The 20045-nt window shown below is 34.7% G+C and overlaps 1 protein-coding gene across 1 annotated transcript; it reads left to right on the top strand.

The window, feature by feature from the left end:
• Positions 1-596: 596 nt before the first annotated feature.
• LOC149836377 (uncharacterized) lies at positions 597-2550 on the top strand. The gene is made up of 3 exons (XM_090006972.1): positions 597-1257; positions 1385-1840; positions 1992-2550. The coding sequence occupies exons 1-3, from the start codon at positions 597-599 to the stop codon at positions 2228-2230; spliced, it is 1356 nt and encodes a 451-aa protein (XP_089863098.1). The 3' UTR covers positions 2231-2550.
• Positions 2551-20045: the final 17495 nt, after the last annotated feature.

Below are 20045 nucleotides of genomic sequence, written 5' to 3' on the forward strand. Positions count from 1 at the left end.
TGCGGTTTGTGAAGTAGTTAAGTTTTGTTTTGTTTTCATCTCGAAGACCTATGCAGAGGTGAAGTGAGGGCAACTCTTTTTTAATCGAATGGCACGACAGGTGGGGTGGTTTTTGGCTCCCTTTCCTCAAATCCTTTGTTTTGAAAAGCAGAGAGGGTTACGGTTCGCAAGAAGACAAGCAAAGTGGTTTTTTGGGTCGAGAGAGATGCCGATTTAAGGAGGCACATCATACACGAGCGTTTTGCTCTGTGCTTGCGTTTTATGTGGAAAAGAGAAGAGAAAGGGGAGAAACCATTGATCAGTCTCAATTTCGGGAACTATCTGACTCAAAAAGGAGGGCTTTCTGTTTACCAGAACAAGCCGTGTGGGTTTCTGCAACTCTGTATGCCCTCCTCTTTTTTCTTTTTCTTATCTTCTCCCTACCACCCATCTCCAAACACACAAAAAGAAGTAACAGATACCCATAAAAGAGACTTTCTTTTCACTTCCGTTTCCTCCTCTCCTTTCTTCCCCAGAAAGAAGAAGACAACCCAAAAAGAAAACTCAGTTTTGTCTTTCCAGTTCTTTTTCTCGATTGAGCATTGAAACTTTTGAAGATGAATCACAAACCGTTACAGGCGAGAGTTTTAAGTCGTGGGGAAGAGGGTGACGGGTTGGGAATCAACACTGGTCTGAGCTTTCTTCAGCCTGGTAGGGTTCTTTATGATCACTCTTATTCATATTCCTCCTCAAAGGTGAGTAAACTTCATGAGAGTATCGTCGATAACCACCCTCCTTTATCCTCTCTGTCCTTAAACCCGAGTCCTCTTCCTGCTGCCGCTCCTGATCTTCTTTATGGATTTGGGTTACCCGGTTATTCGTCGGGGGAGAGCCCGTGCAAGAGTGAGATAGCCCTTCAGGTATTAAACCCACCAGACAGGAGGAGAGAGTGGAGCCTGGAGTCCATGGAGGCTGGTGGCACAAGTTTCAAGAGCAGCAGTAACCAGGAGACTACCCTTTTCATGGGGGCGGATGCAGCTGGTACCGAAGGTTATAATAAGGATAATGAGAATAATGACAATGGGGGAAGGTGCTCCACCGATGAGGATGAGGGTCTGTCTGAGAATTGCCTAGGGAAAGATTCTGACAGTGGGCAGTCTAGGCTCTGCGCACGGGGACATTGGAGACCCGCTGAAGACACCAAACTCAAGGAGCTTGTTGCTCAGTATGGCCCCCAAAACTGGAATCTGATAGCCGAAAAGCTCCAAGGCAGATCGGGTATGCCTTGAAACGACGAACCAAATTAAAACCAAAGTGGACCTTTTTTTTTCTTCTTTGGTTCCATATCTATAGATTTGATATTGATGAGTTTTTTTTTAATGATCTTTTTGGACTTTGATACCAGGTAAGAGTTGCAGATTAAGATGGTTCAACCAGTTGGATCCAAGGATTAACAGAAGCGCTTTCAGTGAAGAAGAAGAGGAGAGGCTCCTTGCTGCTCATGGACTATATGGGAACAAGTGGGCGATGATTGCCAGGCTTTTCCCTGGCAGGACTGATAACGCTGTGAAGAATCACTGGCATGTTATCATGGCGAGGAAGCACAGGGAACAATCGAGTGCCTGCAGGGGAAGGAAGTCAGCTAACACTCCTCGTCCTAAGAAGATGTATATGAACAATGCATGTAGCGAGTCCACCATGACCTACATCAGAGATGAGTCTTCGTCATCCTATACCGGCCTCTCTCTCCATTCTTCAGCTGCCAGGTTGCTCCCTGGCTTCCACCCGACATTTGGTGCTACGCAGTACCATGTTCATAACCAGAATCAAATTCCGAATCAACCCTGTGAATACCTCCTAGGTTTGTCTTTCTGTTTCTTGTAGTTCTCTACTTCTCTGTTTCTTTTTTATTTCTTTTCTCCATTTCCAAATCATGGCGTGCCTCGTTTTCTTTCCGTTAGCTTTTCCTATATAACGGGTTTCCCTGTTTTTGTATGTTCTTGCTTTTGCAGGCTGTGATGAGAAGATGAGAGTCGTTGGCCAAGATGTCTTGAAATGCGATGGTTCCAACGCTGGCGATCATCGTCATATGCAGATGATGATGATGGTGGTGGTGAATTCAAATGGACAGATCTCACAGACAGAATCAGTGGCTAACAGAAGGACGAGTTGGCATTACAGGGAGATGAATCATGGCAGCGAGAAGATCGATCTGCCCTTCATTGATTTCCTTGGAGTCGGAGCAACATAGGGACAAAACAGGAAAACGGTAACTGGTGAAACGAGAAAAAGAAAAGAAAACCAGAGGAGGCTCCCTGGGAGATTTCACTTTGCTGTGTATGCAAAACAAGAGGAAAAGCAAAATGATAGGGCGGAGCGAAACGGAAAGCAACAAAGGTAGATTTGCAAGGAAGGGGGAGATTTTGCTTCCTTAGTTGGCACAAAAAAGAGAAGAAAACAAATAATTTTTTCCTGTAATAAACTTTAAATTTTCTTTCTTTTTTACTTTTCCCGTTTCTACCTTCTTTTTGTGCTTATTTCCATCCGAGCGAATCAAGAAGAATGTGTCTTAGTTGTTTTTGAATTTTGCATCGTGTACATCAATGCGGCAATGCCCCTGTGAAAAGCGTTTTTCTTTCTTTTTCTTTTGCGAATTTGGAGAAACAGTGGCAGGTTTGGATCATGAGAACCTTTAGGGCGATGCAGTCTGCACACATACTTTCAAAAGAGGCACTATGAAGAGAGGTGCAAAAATTAACAAAGTGGTAAAATTTTATTAAGCAAAAACAAATGAGAGAGGGAGAGAGAGTGTGTGTGTGTGTGTGTTCTTGTTGTGGTTGTGGTTGATGGGAATGAAAATCCATCGCCGTCGCCATCGATATGAGTGGGAATTTGTATATTCTTTTGTTCTTTTGTCTGTGCACGCTGCGTTCGTGATGAAGTTGTTGAAGAAAATAAAGTAAAAACAAGGGAGAGCCCGCATTTTGGTTTTTTTTTGTTTGCTTCTGCCACTGTGTTTCTTTTTCTCCTCCAACCCAACATCCGACCAACCCCTGCATTCATGTTTACATGCGTGTTGTGATGCTGGTTGTTGCCGATGCCTCCATTCGCATGTGCCTTTCGTGGTTCAACAACCACTTTCAACCCTCAGATTAGTTCTAGGCGATTGTAGATTATAGCTAGCTCATCCATGTGTTTACATGGATTTCCCTTACGACCCTGGCATGCATAGTTGAATTACAAGTGTATCGTCATTCGTCAGAAAAGCACACTACATAATATAAGAAGTGTGCATCTTTCAAATGAGAAGCTAGTTTTTCTGTGCTTTAATTCGTCTTTGAAGAAGTGTGATGATACTTCCTGTTTTTAAAAAAGACTGCACTTCTTTCCCTCAGAAAGTTCTTCCGGTAACCAGGGGCGTAGCTAGGGGGGGGGGCAGGACTGGGCTGTAGCCCAGTCCTGACTCCCGAAACAGTTAAAAAAAATATTTTTTTTTTTAAAGCCCAGTCCTTGCCCAGCCCCGATTCCATATGAAATAGATTTTTATCCATTTTTGTAGCCCAGCCCAGTCCTAGCCCAACCCTGACTGCAGCAAATAGTTTGATTTGATTTGTTCATATGAAATAGATTTTTATTAATAATTGTAGCCATTTTTTATTTTATCTCAAAAAAAAAATTCGGGGGTGCTGCCCCCGAACCCCCGACTATGGCACAAATAATTTTTTTTTCCTACACCCCAGTTTGCCCCCCCCCCCCCCCCTCACATGAATCCTAGCTACACCCCTACCGGTAACTATGGCACAGTCAACAGCAAAATATGACGGTGAACCTTCACCACAGGGACGTATATGATTGAACAGCATCGGGTACATAATTGATCATGGATTCAATTTTCTTTTGCACGATTTGCCTTTTAAGGACTGAACAAAGTTCGTGGTTTCCTGAGAGACGTATGAAATTGTCGAGTGAGATATATATTAAAATGACAATAAAAAGGACTCAACTTGAAGACAGTTGAAAATTCATACAACTTATGGCATTACTCCCTAGTAGAAAGTCATTGATGCCTTTACATTTACTCAATCCGACCCCTAAAAGTGTTTGCTATGATTTGTTTTCTAAGAAACATAATGATGGTGTTTTTTGTTACGGGATCTTGTTTGCATGTAGGATGTTGACATTTAGATTCCTTAGAAACCTGTCTACAAGTTAGAACCTGTAGATAAAGGGCATGTCACTTTATTGTAATCATTGCAAAATTTTACTTTTGCAAGTCAAACTGACCTTTGAAAAAGATTTTGAAAATAACTCACCTCCATTTAAAAATGCGGGATAATTCTGAAAAATAGAACTCGTTTGTCGGTACGAAGTTCAACCGTTCCTGACACCTTTATCAGGGGTAATTGAACCAAGGATCAATCATGTGCTTTACTTTGCTCAATTTGTCTAAATCGATGTTTTATTCCTAAATGCATAAAGAATCAGGCATGTGTTATGAATTTCTGAAAATGCAGGTTTGAAAACATGATGTTTGCTTCAAATTTTAGAGAATACTTGGAAAAGGAACACTTAGAAAATCGTGACCCATGTTGAGAGAACATTTCTAAGGAAAATAAAAATCGATTTTTAAAGAAATCTTGAAGTTTTTGAAGAAAATCGATTTCTAATAAAACTCAAAATGACTTAGAGAAAGCTGATTTCTCTAAATTTGAACTTTTGAAAATGAGAATATAACTTGAAAAAATAGGAATTAGGATTAGAAAATACATGAGAAAACTTTGAAAAACCAAAGGTTTTTGAGAAATCGATTTTGAGGAAAATCAGGGCAAATTTAAGAAAATTGATTTTCTGTGATGGAATTTGGAAAATACATCAAAAGGATGGGCGTGTGGCCCTGTGAAATATGTTAATGATGCAATCTAAACCTAGATGATGCATGAATATGACTTTGAGAAAAGATTTCTAAAGATTTCTGAGAAAATTGTTTGAAAAGAAATTTTTGTGCCTTTTAGAATTTCCATGAATCAAATTCTCTACATATCCCTGACTATGGCCACAGATATGGATTGAATATAACCCACTTGATTCTAAAAAGACAAAAACATTTATAAAAGATTGAAATATGCTATGGTTTTTTAAAATAGCCTAAGAGTGTAGGCTAATTATGGCTTAAAAGAAGATGGTAAATCTGGATTTCATTCGTATTCTGACTATGGCCATAAATACAAACTCGATCGAGTTTACCAACTCCCTAAAAGCTAGTGCATGTGCCATTTGTGTAGACCATGGTGAGTTTCAACATGCATGAATCATCATTCATCACACATTAACATTATTATAAAATTAAACTATATGCACATGAAACCCAAATCTAAGCAGGAATTTAAATTTTTATTCCAAATTTATTTATAATTTACATCACTAATTGAATTTAAATAAAGAAAAATAAATGAGATACAACCTTGAATGTCCCTGCAAAACTAGAAAACTTGTTAGTGAAGATATGTTAGTTTTCTAGATTTATTCAGTAATATCTGAAAATTACTGAATTTACCTAGATATAAGCCTTTTTTTATATTTTTCATGATATAAACATAATGAAATATGATGTAAAATTGAAAAAATAATAAAAATAAATAACTTTGAAATTTAAAATTTGGGAAAAATTAACAAAAATACCCCTGAAAACAAGACTATGGCCTTGAAATCAGGGTTTTCAGAAAATATTTTGGTAAAATTTTGGATTTAGGGTTCAAAAAGACTCAAATCAAAGCCAAATCGAATATGCAATGTCCTAACATGATTCCAAACATGCACAAACCCTAAAAACATAAACTTTTATGAATAAAATAAAAAATATCACAAAAAACATGATTATGCCAGTGTTTCGGGATCCTACGGGCACCCTGTTTTACAATATAATCAATTCGAGCATCAAATGAATTCTAAAATCACTAAAAATCGACACATGCACTTTTGATAACTTTAAAATTAAACTGGAATTATAAAAAACTATTTTTGACATTATTCCAATTCAAAAATTACACAAAACCCTAAAATATGCTATTTTTACCTGCGAGAACGTACCTGTCCTATTGTCAGACCCGAATCAGAGATCAATTCACCATGGAAAATCATAAAATTTGATAGAGAACTAATAGACGGAAAAACTGAGATTCTCTTTTTTACAAATTGGAAAAATCATCTTCGGTTAGAGAGATCTCATTCTGGCAATCTGTACTTGAATTTAACAAATATAAAATCTATCAAAATAGATACTTCTAGTTTTAAATGCAGGGAAAAACAACAAGTCACATCATAAAATTCTAAAATTTTATCAGTAGATATAAAATAAGCAGACAAAGAACTCCACTTTTTACAAATCATTAATCGGATCTTAGGTTAGAGACATATGATCAACACAAGTTGACTTAGGGTTTGAATAAAGTATAACGAGTTCTAAGAAGTTAATCCTACTTTATGACAAAGGAAAAATAACAAACAGTGACATTAAATTATGAGAAATTTACAGTAAATAATAGACATTAATATAAAGCTTCTGCATCTTACGGATCATGAATCAGATCTTAGATGATAGAAATATCGCATCTGCAATTTACACCTGAATATTAATAGCGATTTTATGTAACAGAAATCACGATCTGACTTTATATTTTTCTAACAGGGTTCCCGAACCCAAAAGCCTCTGACTTTTTTACAGAGACTTACTGACAAATCCATGGACAACTCATAAAAAAATCATAATTTTACAATAAAAATTTAAACATAAAATAATATGATTTCTACAGACCTAGAATCAAAACACACGAAAATCTAAGAAAATACTAAAAACTATGATTTAAACATAGAAAAAGATAAAAAATACATAAACAACATAACAAAATTTAATTTAATGTTAAAATATATGAAATAAACATTAATATGACAAGAAAATAAAAAAAATGCGGGGAATCTATGGTCGAAATTGATTTACCCTTTGAAAATATGAATTTAGCCCATTTAACAGGTAAATCGCATATTTCATTGGTTAAGAACATAAAAAATAGCAATATAAATGATTCTAATGGATTAGAATCCTGAAAAACATCCCCAAACTGAGTTAGATTATCTTTTTGATTTGTTTTGGGGTTCTTGGATGAGATCCATGGTTAAAAACCATGAACACAAGGGACACCCATGGTGAAATCCATTGAAAAAAAAACTAATAAAACTAATGAAATAATATTAAGTAACTCACTTTGTGGCTGCAGCTGCAATGGAGGAAGGAGGAGGTGCTGGAGAGGAGAGAGAAGCCACGAAATTGGGAGAGAAAAAGAGCTTAGGGATTGACCCCCCTTTGGCTTCTATTCATAGAAATAAATTAGGTTTTCTAAAAGAGTCCTAAAAAAACAATTTGGTTTTGCTAGGGGGGGGGGGATTTTTCCTAATTGGTTTTGACTCTTAAACTTTCTTAATTGGGCCCTAACTAACCTAAGACTCCTAATCTTATTAAAATAACTCCAAATGTGGTGCCACCCTCTATGGGCCCACACTTGGTTTTTAAAACTTCAATTAATAACTTTAAAAACTAATAGTTAAAAACCAAAGTAAAAATGAATTTTTAAAATTGATTTAGACTCTTCTAAACCCCTAATTTAACTAGGACACTGACTAACCCTAGTCTAACCCTGACTTCTGCAAATGTGGCGCCACCTCGAGTGGGCCCTACTTGAATTTTAAAAAAGATTTTTAAAACTTGAAAATGAGAGGTTTTTCAAAAGATATTCAAAAGTAGACTTGGAATTGAAAGATTTGAAATGACACAGAGTCCTAACTGAGTCAGAACTCCTCTGGATATGACACCAACTAAGTGGGCTCCACATCAAGGTTTTGAAAATTTTGAAATAAAGACTAAAAATGGCTTTGAAAAGGGGTTAAAATCGACAGATGAAATTCAAAGGTTTTGAAAACAGAACACTAAGTGAACTAAAACTCTAGACCAGAGTCTTGAACCAATTAGGACTCTGAGATTTTAGATTTTTGAAAGCCAAATAAAGAAGTTTTTGAAATATTTCATTAGAACTGATAAAATAAGTCAGAAAATATAGTCAGAGTTAGAGTCCTAACTCAATCGAAACTCTGAAATAGAGTCTTGAATCAACCAGGACTCTCCAAAATGACCTAATTTTTGAAAAACAAATAAAAATGAATAAAAATGGAAGTAAAAACAAACTTCAGAATAGACTCCGAACTGGATTAGAACTCTGGGACAGAGTCCTGATCGGACTAAAACTCTAGATTTTTTTGGTATTTTCTGAAAAACAGATGAAATAATTTGTGAAAATAATGAAAATAACAACAAGTATTGAAATCAAAATAGAGTTCTGATCCAATTGGGATTCTGGGGACAGAGTCCTAATTGGACTAAGACTCTCAGAATTTTAGATTTTCTGATAAAACAAATGAGAGAATCTTGAAAAATAGGTGAAAATAAGATAAAATTGAAGTCCGATTTAGAGTCCTGATTCGACTAGAACTCTGAGAAAGAGTCCTAATTTGACTAGGATTCTGAGAAATTTTGGTTTTCTAGAAAACAAATAATGAGACTTTAAAAGGAACTTTTGAAAACCAGTGAAAATGAAGTGAGAAAATGAACTCAGGATAGAGTCCTGATTCGATCAGGACTCTAGGATAAAATCCTAGAATTTTGAATCTCTGTGATAGAAATGCAACAACTTTGAAATTTGGAAAGATAAATGAAGAGATTTTGGAAGGATTCTCTCAAAATTGAAATAAGGGTTAGAGTCCTGATCCAACTGGGACTCTTCGAACAGAGTCTTGATCCAACTAAAACTCTGAGTTTTTTACTTCTCTTTGAAAGATTTGGTTAAAAACAGGCATAATAGCGATGAAAGATAGAATCTTAATCCGACTAAAACTCTGGAAAAGAGTCCTGATCCAGTTAGAACTCTAGAATTTTGACTAAAATAAAAGATTTTAAAAATTAGATGAGAAAGTTTTGAAAATTAGTGAAGAACGGGAGTAAAGAGTGAAATCAGGATAGAGTCCTGATTCGATTAGGATTCTGAGAAAAGAGTTCTAATTCGACTGAAACTCTAGAATTTTGGCCAAAATGAAGGTTTTTAAAAGATTTTCTCAAAAATAGGTAAAGATAGTAGTAAAAGGTAGAATTCTGATCCGACTGAGACTTTAAAAAAAGAGTCATGATCCAACTAAGACTCTGAAAAAAGAGTCTTGCTTGGACAGAGATTCTAAGATTTTTTTCAAAAATGACAAAAATGGGCAAGAGATATGACTACATCTGGTTTAGAATCAAAATGAAGTTTTGAAAAGATTCAAAAAAATGAAAAGACAGAGTCCTGATCCAACTAGAACTCTGAAATTTTTGAGAAATTTGATAAATTTGATAAATAAAGAAATCCAGAGGCGACACCACCTAGATGAGTCTCATCTGAGAATTGAAATCAATTGAGATTGAGTTCAAAACGAATCCAGATTATTTTATGAGAAAAATATTTTGAAATATAAGATCCTGGGGGTTGGTAAATGACAAAATATTAATTTAAAACCCAGGTATTTGAAATTGATTTAAAAAAAAAGGTTTTAAACTCGAATCTGGATTCAATATTTTGAAAACAAGAGTATTGGATCTCGATGATGAGATAAAATGCAATGCAATGAAATGATATGTCAAATGCATGCAGTGACATATGAAATGCAAACACTAAATAAAAGTGAAAATTTGAGGTATTTACATCCACTCAAAAGGCCATGAAGGTCACATTTTTCTTTTGTCTCGTTCTCGTTTAGCATGATCACTTTCGAACATGACTAACTCACGCTGAACATCGGACATACACTTTAGTCTTTTTATCGCTAAAAGGTGTTATTTGATGTAAACTTACGTTGAGTGTCCATCGCATGCACGAGTTCGTTCCTATCATGTGCGATATATATAAAAGGAGGTGGAGGAGGTGAGACGATGTACGTAGACATGAGGATGGGATGCATAGCATCGATCTATCAGTTATCATGTGAGAGCACCCTTTTAAATCACACCTTGTGTCACACAAACAGCTAACGTGGGTATCATTAGGGCAAGGTACAACAAGGCTTAACAATAACATTGACCTGCTTGATACGGTGAATTTTTTGCTTCATGAATCGTAAGGAACCAAAATGCATGTGTAGGTGAGCAGAGGCGTCATGAGCAGAGCAGCAGCTGAGGTGAGAAACAGTGAATTGAACGTATGGGCACAACCATGGTCGTACTCGTACCGACACACACACGTCTGTCTGTCTGTCTTGTCTTCTCAATCGAGCAGAGGGAGGGATTCCTTTCGTTTGTATTCATCCGGAGAAGGGCAAAAGGGCATGGCCAGAAAAAATAATAATAATAAAGAAACGCATGAAAAGACTTTTAAATGTGTGCGCTTATTCGTCTTCTAGCGCCTTCGTCGCTTATTTTTTATAATTTAATTCGCATGTACTTGACTTGGAGACGTCAGCAAACTTAACGGGTAACCAAACGATCGTGCGTGATCTGCCACATATGTAGTTCAACCAACCATCGCGATATGGTCGAACAAACTCGAGAGACGAAAAGATTGCCTTGTCCATCATTTTTGGCTTTCCTGCTTTTTGTTAATCAGCCAAACACCAAGGCTGCTCGCTTTTGACAAACAAAAAAGTTGGCTTCTGACAAACAAAAAAGTTGTGAGGCAATCAGCCTGCATGATGCATGATGAGCAGTCGAGAGAGAAGTAAAGATTAAAAACGAATGCATCACCGACGTCGATTCTTCTTGTAAGATCCGCCACTAAAAATTAACTCATGTATTTGTTTGAAGTTGATTTGGCTGTGATTTAGTAAAATGGTCAAAAGGCAAGGATCAGAGGGCTCCACTTACGTCAAAGCTGTCTTGGATGCTGTGAACAAGTCGCCATTTGTTTTAAACAATTCGGATGCGTTCAGCAGAACGAATAACATTTAAAAAAAAAATGGAGCCCATCCAAGTGATGGACATCCCATTTGTACAGTAGTTTTTGGATGTGGTTGATCATCTTGATATTAGCTGCATCCAAAAGTGCTCTGACGGCAGACCGTTGATCTCATCCCGTCTCAAAGGCAAGTATCAATTATAATAACTGACAAGAAGGTGACCCGAACCCGTAAGAGGAGTGACAATTTTCACATCTTGCAGTGCAAACACTGACAACTTTCCGTCATGCGGAGCAAAGTATGCGAAATGTTTAGTGCATGCGATGGCGGATCATCCTCCATCTCAGGGACAGATCCTGTCAGTTGTGGGGCCCAAGGCCTGATGGAGGGTAATCAGGTGCTTAATGCACCATGTGATTGCACCGATCGGGACTCATGGCGGATGAGCAACATAAATCATGTCCAAGAAAATATTAAATTTCTTTGGACTCAACGTCCTGGTCTTTTTCATCCACTGACATTGCTTACACAACGAGGAAAAGGAAATAAAAAATAAAAAAATAGCGGTGAAGGCCAACGAAGCAACAGTATGCATGACATTTCACAAATCGTTTTATTAAGAAGAAAAAATAACATCAGGCAGCCATGGGGAAAAAACAATATTGCTTTCTTTAAAAGATTTATATTTAATCCAAGAGGGACATCTTAAGATAAAATATCAGAGGAAGCTCTCAATCTCATAACAAAAAGCTCAAAATCTATAGAATAATAATTTCTCTCCTACTCAAAATACACAGCTCATACACATACACATACAGGGCACGACACGTTACGTTTTAAAGTGGGAAAGATGTAGGAAAAGTAATACAAAATTAAAAACCTGTACTATTTTTTTTACTCTTCTAAACGAGAAAAAAAATTTATGTGTAAAATTTTCTAAAAAATACACCTTTTGATAGAAAGCATTCCTCTATAAAAAAAGGTGGAGGAATGTTTTCTACCAAGGAAAGAAGGTGAAGTTCACTCTCTACCACCCATATCACCACCACCACCCTTTCAAAAAACCTCCCTCCTCACGATGATTTTCAATTATCCATCACCACCATCCATTTGACCACTACCATCCACCAACACCCACCTCTCAAAAAATTGCCCTCTCCACCATCCATCTCACCACTACCCACCATCACCCACCTCATGAAAAATCGCCCGGCCCACCATCCATCACCAAAACCATCACCCACATCCTGAAAAACGGCATCGGAAAAGCTCAACTACCACCACGATAATTTTTCATCACCCACCATCACCCATCTCCCGTAAAACTTCATCGAAAAAGCTCCACCACCACCCCTCCTCCTCTCTCACATTTTTTTAAGATTTTTTATTTTATTTTTCTCATGCTACCCAAACAAGCGAAACAAATTTATTTTAGAAAAATTATCATATTAAAACTTCTCATAAGCAACATTTTATTTTCCTATGAGAGTTTTTCTTGCTTCCAAAGATGCCCATAGAGTTGGGACTCCTTCCTCCACACCTCTCATACATAAATGATATTTTTTGAACTCTCTTTTATGAACTTCATCTTTAAATATGAATTTTCATCTTAATAACTACTAATGACATGCACCACTATAACCCCTACTTGCATGTTTTAACTCACATAACTTACAACTCATGACTTATATAACTTGTCTTTACACTTTTCACATGTCTCATGATCCACTACATTCAATAGATGACTTAAAGTTACCCACTATGTGCATGAATAACCTAATAATAAACTCACATTAACACTTTTTTTATGTTCATGATGACCATATTACATTATACAAATGCCAACTTTACTCATAAAATCTATGTAATTCACACATTGACAAAAAGTAACCATACTTACCAACGGGAGGTCGATAGGAGCAGCTAGTGCACATCACCTTATGTTGGGACATTGTAGGTTCAAAATCTAATGGTATAGTTGTATAACTAGTAAGGGTTTGCCTAACCCCAGCTTGCCTTTCAAAAAAAAAGTAACTATAACTTTTAATTACATGACAAATTCAATACTTGACTTTGATGCACAGCTCAAAATGGTTTTACAATTTCAATAACCCTCCTTAAATCCATTTTGAAAAGCTATTCATTCCAAGAAGCATTCGTATATGACAAAAAGTCTTTGTTCTCAATGGCTTTGGGAAGATAGATGCTACTTGCTCCTCCGAGTTGCAATACACCAACTCAATTTCAGTGTTCTTCGTGTGCTCACGAATAAAATGAACCAAATATCATTATGTTTGCTCATCTCATAGAATATCAGGTTTTTTGCTAAAAGCAATTGTTGACTTATTGTTCACCATAATTATAGTAGGGTCGTCTTGAAAAATTTGCAAATTCTTCAAGAAATTAGGCAACCAAATAGCATGAAAAAATATGAAAATGTCACATATTTTACTTCAGAAGCACACAATGTCATAAAAGGTTGCATCTTTGCACAAAATGTAAATGTCATAGAACCAATATAAAATACATAAGTGGTGGTACTTTTTCTATCTTCAACATCTCTACCCCACTCACTATCACAATATCCAATGAGTTTGAATTTATTAGATAATGAATAAAACAATTCAAAATCAAGTTTTTCATTCAAGTATCAAAAAATTCTTTTGGCTACCTTCAATTGAGTTTGATTTGGATTCTCCATAGATCTACTTAACAAGCCAACACTATACAAAATGTTTGGCTTTGTGCCAAGTGAGATAGCGCAAGCTTCCCACTATGCTTTTGAAATAAGTAGGATCTTTGGATCCTCTTTAATTTTGAAAAACAAAAAACAAGAGTTTTTCTCACTTCAAATTTTGTTTTACGTGGGTCCAAAAAACCAGATATGAATTTGAGAAAGTGTGGGGGTAAATTCTTCAAGATAAAGAGTCTTTCCTCCTCAGATGATGAGAGGTCAACCTAACCAAAACTCTCGATCATTGTATCTGGAGCGACAGTGTTGCGGTGATTTGTACCTTTTCATGAATCCTATAAAAAAGGTGAGTTTTGTTATGGGAATCACCGAAACTAGAGAAGAACACGAGACAAATAATATACTAAACATTAAATAAACCAAAACATAATTAAATGCATTAAATGACTAAGATAAATATCAAAATAAGAAACAAATATCACATTGGGCTTATTTAGCCCTTTATACGTTTGACGAGCGCAGGTGAGCTCAGACGACAATTCAGCTAAGCGCAGTCTCTAAAAGATTAATGAGATAAGGATTTGGGTCCTAGACTAGGCTGATCTAGGCAAAGGTGGACTAAGTTATGTTCTGACTGGATTCTGGCAGAGTAATGCTGCTAAGGGACTCAAAGACCATATGCTAAAATAGGGAGGGATACATCCTTATTTATAGTTTTTTAGGCAGATCCATATATGTTTTCTGTGTATCCGTCATCCATCTAGATGAATGGTTTGTTAGATGAATGTATTTGAATGAATGATTGAGATTTTTCTAAGGTTTATTGCCTTAGATGGGTGCTCTATGAAAGAAAAGTGGATTTGGGAGAGGGTGGCTTTATATTTCATTTTTGAAAGGTTGAGAGGACAAATCTCACTCAAGAGGCATGCTAAAAAAAGATGACAAAGCATTAACAACAACTTGCATTAATGATAACACAATGCTAACGGCAACTTAGATTGTCGTTAGCAAGTGTTAATGACAATGGAAGGCTGGTAAGACAAATATGACAATTGAACTGGTGCTAAGGATAACTCAAGTTGTCATTAGGGGTGGATGACGTTACCTTCCAAAAAGGAGGAGTCTCCTCTAATGACAACTCAAAGTCGGTGGTGACAAGTAAAAAGTATTGATGACAATTGTTAAGCTCTGACGACAATTCTCGAAGGGCTGATGATAACTTGTGTTGTCGTTAGAGACAGTAAATAGTATTTTGGCCATAACTTTTCACTCCAATCTCAGATTGAAATAATTTTTGATGCGTTGAAAAGTTAAGAGTGTCCTCTACAACTTTTATGTTGATGAAAAATATAGGTCATTTTAGAGGGACAAAATTAGATTCAAAATGGTAAAATATGAATTTTCTATAAAAAAATATCTCGGCCAATAATTGGGTGTCTACAGGATCAACATAAGATTCGTCATATTTATGACAGATCTTACACCCAACCAGTGTGCAAACCAATTTGCAATTCTCTGTTTGAAATTTTTTAAGAATTTCTTTGCCATATCTACTTTGAAAAATAAAAAATTTGTCATAAAATTACTTCACTTCAATGCCAAAATAATAATTCATGAGCCCAATATTCATCCTTTCTAACTCATTAGTCATGGACATTTTGAATTCATTTATCTTGGTAAAATTATTATCAATAAATATCAAGTCATAAACATAGAGGCATGCTAGATATCACCACCATAATTTATTTTCAAGTATAATGAATAATCATAATGAACCCTACCATTCTTGGGTTTTTCATCATCAAATCATTCAAATAGGCAAGAAGTTTGTTGAATGAGTCTTCATATGAACCATATTCCTTAGTGTGTTCACGTCCATGCCATGTTTGTTTGTAATTAATCTCTATACCTTCTTCGCAACTAATGCCATTGATAATTTTTTTTAGAGTAATCTTCGGGTTATCGTGCAAGCATTTACGAATAACACCTACAATGCATGCGACAAACACTTTTTTTTACTTGAGGGTTGCTTAATGATCCACCAGATATATGCTATATTTCATACTTCTTGACTTGAAAGAATATTGCTTTGTGCACCTTTGTGCAATGGATCTTTCAAGGGGCAATCACCCATAGTTTGTGGGTTATTTTTCGTGCATACGATAGTCAGTCTATTATTATCGCTCCTCACAAATTTTGATTAATAGTTATTCATGATCACATAAGTTTTCAAAAAGTCATGACAATACTTTAGGTCATTAAATATTTGCCCGACAGTAATGTCTCAATCATTTGAGCATGTTGTTAGCCATTGAAAAGTGTCTCGATCATTAAGTTTTTCGTTATGTAATGCATCAATCAACTGAGATGTCTTCGATTCAATTATTTTTAATTGATTTTCATTGTATGAAAATTTATTAAACGGGAACATATTCAACCATGTCCCATTAGTATAAAAACATAAAATAATTCTACTATCTAATAAATGCTCATATAACTTATACAACATACCAAGAGTTTGACTTTCTAATTATCATTTGTGCATCATTTACATCCACCATTAATTGTCACATGTCATCAATGTTTTAGTCCTCTCTTGTCCTTTCTGAGTCATCCTCATCTGACATGGTATATTTATTGTCATAATTTGATTCTCTAATGTCAATGTGATCATTGTTACGACTAATTGATTGTTCAGATGCACAAACTAAATAAAAAATCATCATATTTATTACTCTTTTTTCTTTCATGCATACAACATTTATGCATTTTCAAATTTTGCAATTAACCATAAGAATAACACTTTTATTATCACTTACATCTCAAGCATAAATTACAAACTCCAACAACTTATACCTAGCTATGTCAGTTGCACTAAAACGCTAAATGTTATCAAAATTACTGCAATGAAAATCAATAGCATTGATTTGTTGAAATAGTTTCATATCCTTTACAGTGATCATCTAATTGTATACAACATCAATTGTTTGTGAATGTTCTTCATTGTATGCATGTCGAACATCTATATCCTTAATTTATTTGGAAAACTGCATGCCCTCCGCATGTTGTCAGTTGGATGTTCAACAAAAGATTGAGTTTAATAGATGATGCATGAGATAGATGAATATTCTTTACATGATTCTCATCATCAACTTCTTCTTGTACATCACTTTCAATTATTTTTTGTTTAGATACAAAATCAATTGCTTCTTATTTAACTTTGCAAGCTTTCAAGTAAACATCACCACTAAATAACATCGATTCTATACCACCATCATCCAAAACATCTATTCATATTTGTTAGTTGTCTATGTATGGAGAATAACTATACCAAAGTCTCAATAACTTTTTCACATATCCGATTTTGTGAGAGATCAATGCCATAAATTTTTTAAATTTATTGTTTTTAGAGACTACTATAGATCTTTAATTAGTGTGATCATTGCTACAATACTATACTTTAACTCTTTGAGAAGTCATCATTAATTGTTTATACCAATCATACAACATATCATTCATCTAATTAAGATAAGATGTGACAACAAGGTCATACATATATCATTCATACATTCAATTAACAAAACTACCTACAACAACCATTATAAAAACTAACTACCTAAAAAAAACTTAATGTCTATTGAATGTTTGTGAATAATCATTCCTAACCCTACCACACTAATTGAATGCTTGTGTACAATCAACCCTAGCCCATTACCCTATAACAAAACTATCAAATATTAAATAAAAGACAAGAAAACAAACATAAATAATCTACAATACCAACATATATATATATATATATATACATACTTATGAAAAAAACTTAAAAATAGTAAACCCTAAATAAAAAATTTGATGCTACGTATAAAATAAAACATAGAAAAACATACATAAATATTTTACAACAACAAACACAAATACTACAAGGTCGTATTAAATGTATATCTAAAAAAAAACTTAAGAATGCAAAAAAATGATATATATATATATATATATATATATATATATATATATGTATATATGAAACTCACTTTAAGACGTAACCAAAAGATGGAGAAATTGACCAAAAGGATGTTGCAACCTCATTTGAATGCTATAAGATAATTTCATAGGAATCGTCACAAATGTGAGATGAGAAGAGGAAAAAGGGTTAAGGTTCTAAAGGGAAAAGGGTTAGGGTTCCAATGAGAAACAAACAAACAAATAAAAAAAATACTATAATGACTTTATATATGAATTAACAAGCATGCAAAAGTCAAGAACATTAGCAACATACATTTGTGAATGTCAGTAGTCATTTGTGGACCTCCTCGATGAGTATTTACTTAAAAAAGGTTAGCAAGTTATATTCATAAACATCATACTGTATTTGCGAATATCATATTATATTTGCAGAGGTCTAATCAATGTGAACATTAAGGACATCCACAACATGTGATTATGAATGTCACACACATTAGAAGATATCCTTGAGAAGTATTTACTTAAGTGAGGTATGCAGGTTATATTCGTGAAGGTCATACTGTATTTGCGCATGTTCGCATGGTCGCCTTTTTATTGAAAGATTGTGAACTTCCTACAATATACTTATATATCTCACGAACCTCAGTAAGTTCACATGTGCAAAGAGAAAAATATTCTAAAAAAGTCGAGCATCGACTATTTTGATTATGTGAGGGATTTTGTTAAATTGCTAGGTATTTTAGGAAGTGTGCCATTGTGCAAGGACAATACGACAATTTTCTATTACTTAAATCTAACCATACAGATGTGTTCAACATGACTAATTTACTAAGAAATGATACTTGGATCGTGTTTTTCAATAAAAAAACTTGATTTGTAAGCCTTGCATATGTAGAAAAATCTTAACCATCATTTTTTTAAAAATATTATAAAAACCTATATGCGTATCAAAATTGGATGATCCAAGAGTCAATTCTTATAAAATAAATCATATAAAACGCATCTATATGGCCATATTTAAAGAAAATATGAAAAATACCTTAAAAAGCTCGATTAGCATGACAAATAGCTAAAAATGTTGTTAGTAGCTACCTCATCCTCTAGCCAACCATCGTGCTAAGTGGGCTTTCAAAGGGGTTTTCCCATGTATTACTTAAATATGACCCTATAGATGTTTTCGACATAATCGATTTATTAGGAAACAATACTTAGATCATGTTTTTTGATGAAAAATATGTTTTTTTAAGCTTGAAATACTTAGAAAAATCTTAGACCATCATTTTTTTAAACCTTATGAAAACATATCTGCATATCATAATCAGATGACCTAAGAGTCGGTTCCCATACAATCAAGCATGTGGAACACATCTCTATGGTTAAGTTTAAGAAAAAACGGAAAACTCCTTTGAAAGCCTAGTTAGCATAGTGGTTAGATAGAAAAGTGGTTATAGCAGAACTGCTAACCACACTTTTCTAGCTAATTGAGCTTTCAAACATTTTTTCCCATGTATTACTTAAATATGAACGCGCAGATGCATTCACTACGATTGATTTACTAGGAAATGACACTTAGATAATGTTTTTGTGATGAAAAACATTGTTTTTAAGCCTTAAATATTTAAGAAAATCTTAGACCATCATTTTTTTAAACCTTATAAAAAACTATGTGCTTATCAGAATCAGATGATCCAATAATTCCTAAACATCAAGTATCTAAAACACATCTGTACAGCCAGATTTAAGGAAAGCATGAAAACCCCTTTCAAAAGGATGGTTAGCACGACAGTTAGCTAGAAAATCACTTTTTTAACTAAACGCTGTGCTAACCAGGCTTTTGAAAAGTTGTTCTCATGTATTACTTAAATCTGACTATACATGTGTTCAGCATAAACGATTTACTAGGAAACAACAATTGGATCATATTTTTTAGATAAAAAATATGATTTTTTAAAGCGTTGAATATTTTAAAAAAATTAGACCATCAATTTTTTAAACTTTGTAAAAACCGAGGAAGAGCTTTTAAATCAGTACGGTTAAGAGTGTTTGTTGAGGAAGAGCTTTTAAATCTGTATTCTAAGTATCCATGTCCAAAATTCAAATTCCTTTTATCTTTACTAAATCTCATCCGATCTCAAATGAAAAATTGGAACATGTGGTATTCAGGTTGGTTCGTAGTTGATACGAGTTTAGATCGAACTTTCTAAAGTAGTAGATCCATATTCAGATTTATATCTGAAGTGGTAGATTGGGTCCAAACCCGGTATTTGTATGGTAAATTTTAGGTTTGTAGAATTGGTGGGGCACAATGATATGGATCAGATGCAAGAGAGAAAAAAAGGCCGGTCTTATTCCAATTCTGGAAAATGGTTTGATTAATCCAAATCCAAATCCAAATTCAAACCCAAATCCAAATCATCCAAATCCAAATCCAAATCCAATCCGAATACGC

This window comes from Nuphar pumila, chromosome 5, assembly GCF_984573655.1.
Source record: "Nuphar pumila chromosome 5, dmNupPumi1.hap1.1, whole genome shotgun sequence".
Lineage (NCBI taxonomy): Eukaryota > Viridiplantae > Streptophyta > Magnoliopsida > Nymphaeales > Nymphaeaceae > Nuphar > Nuphar pumila.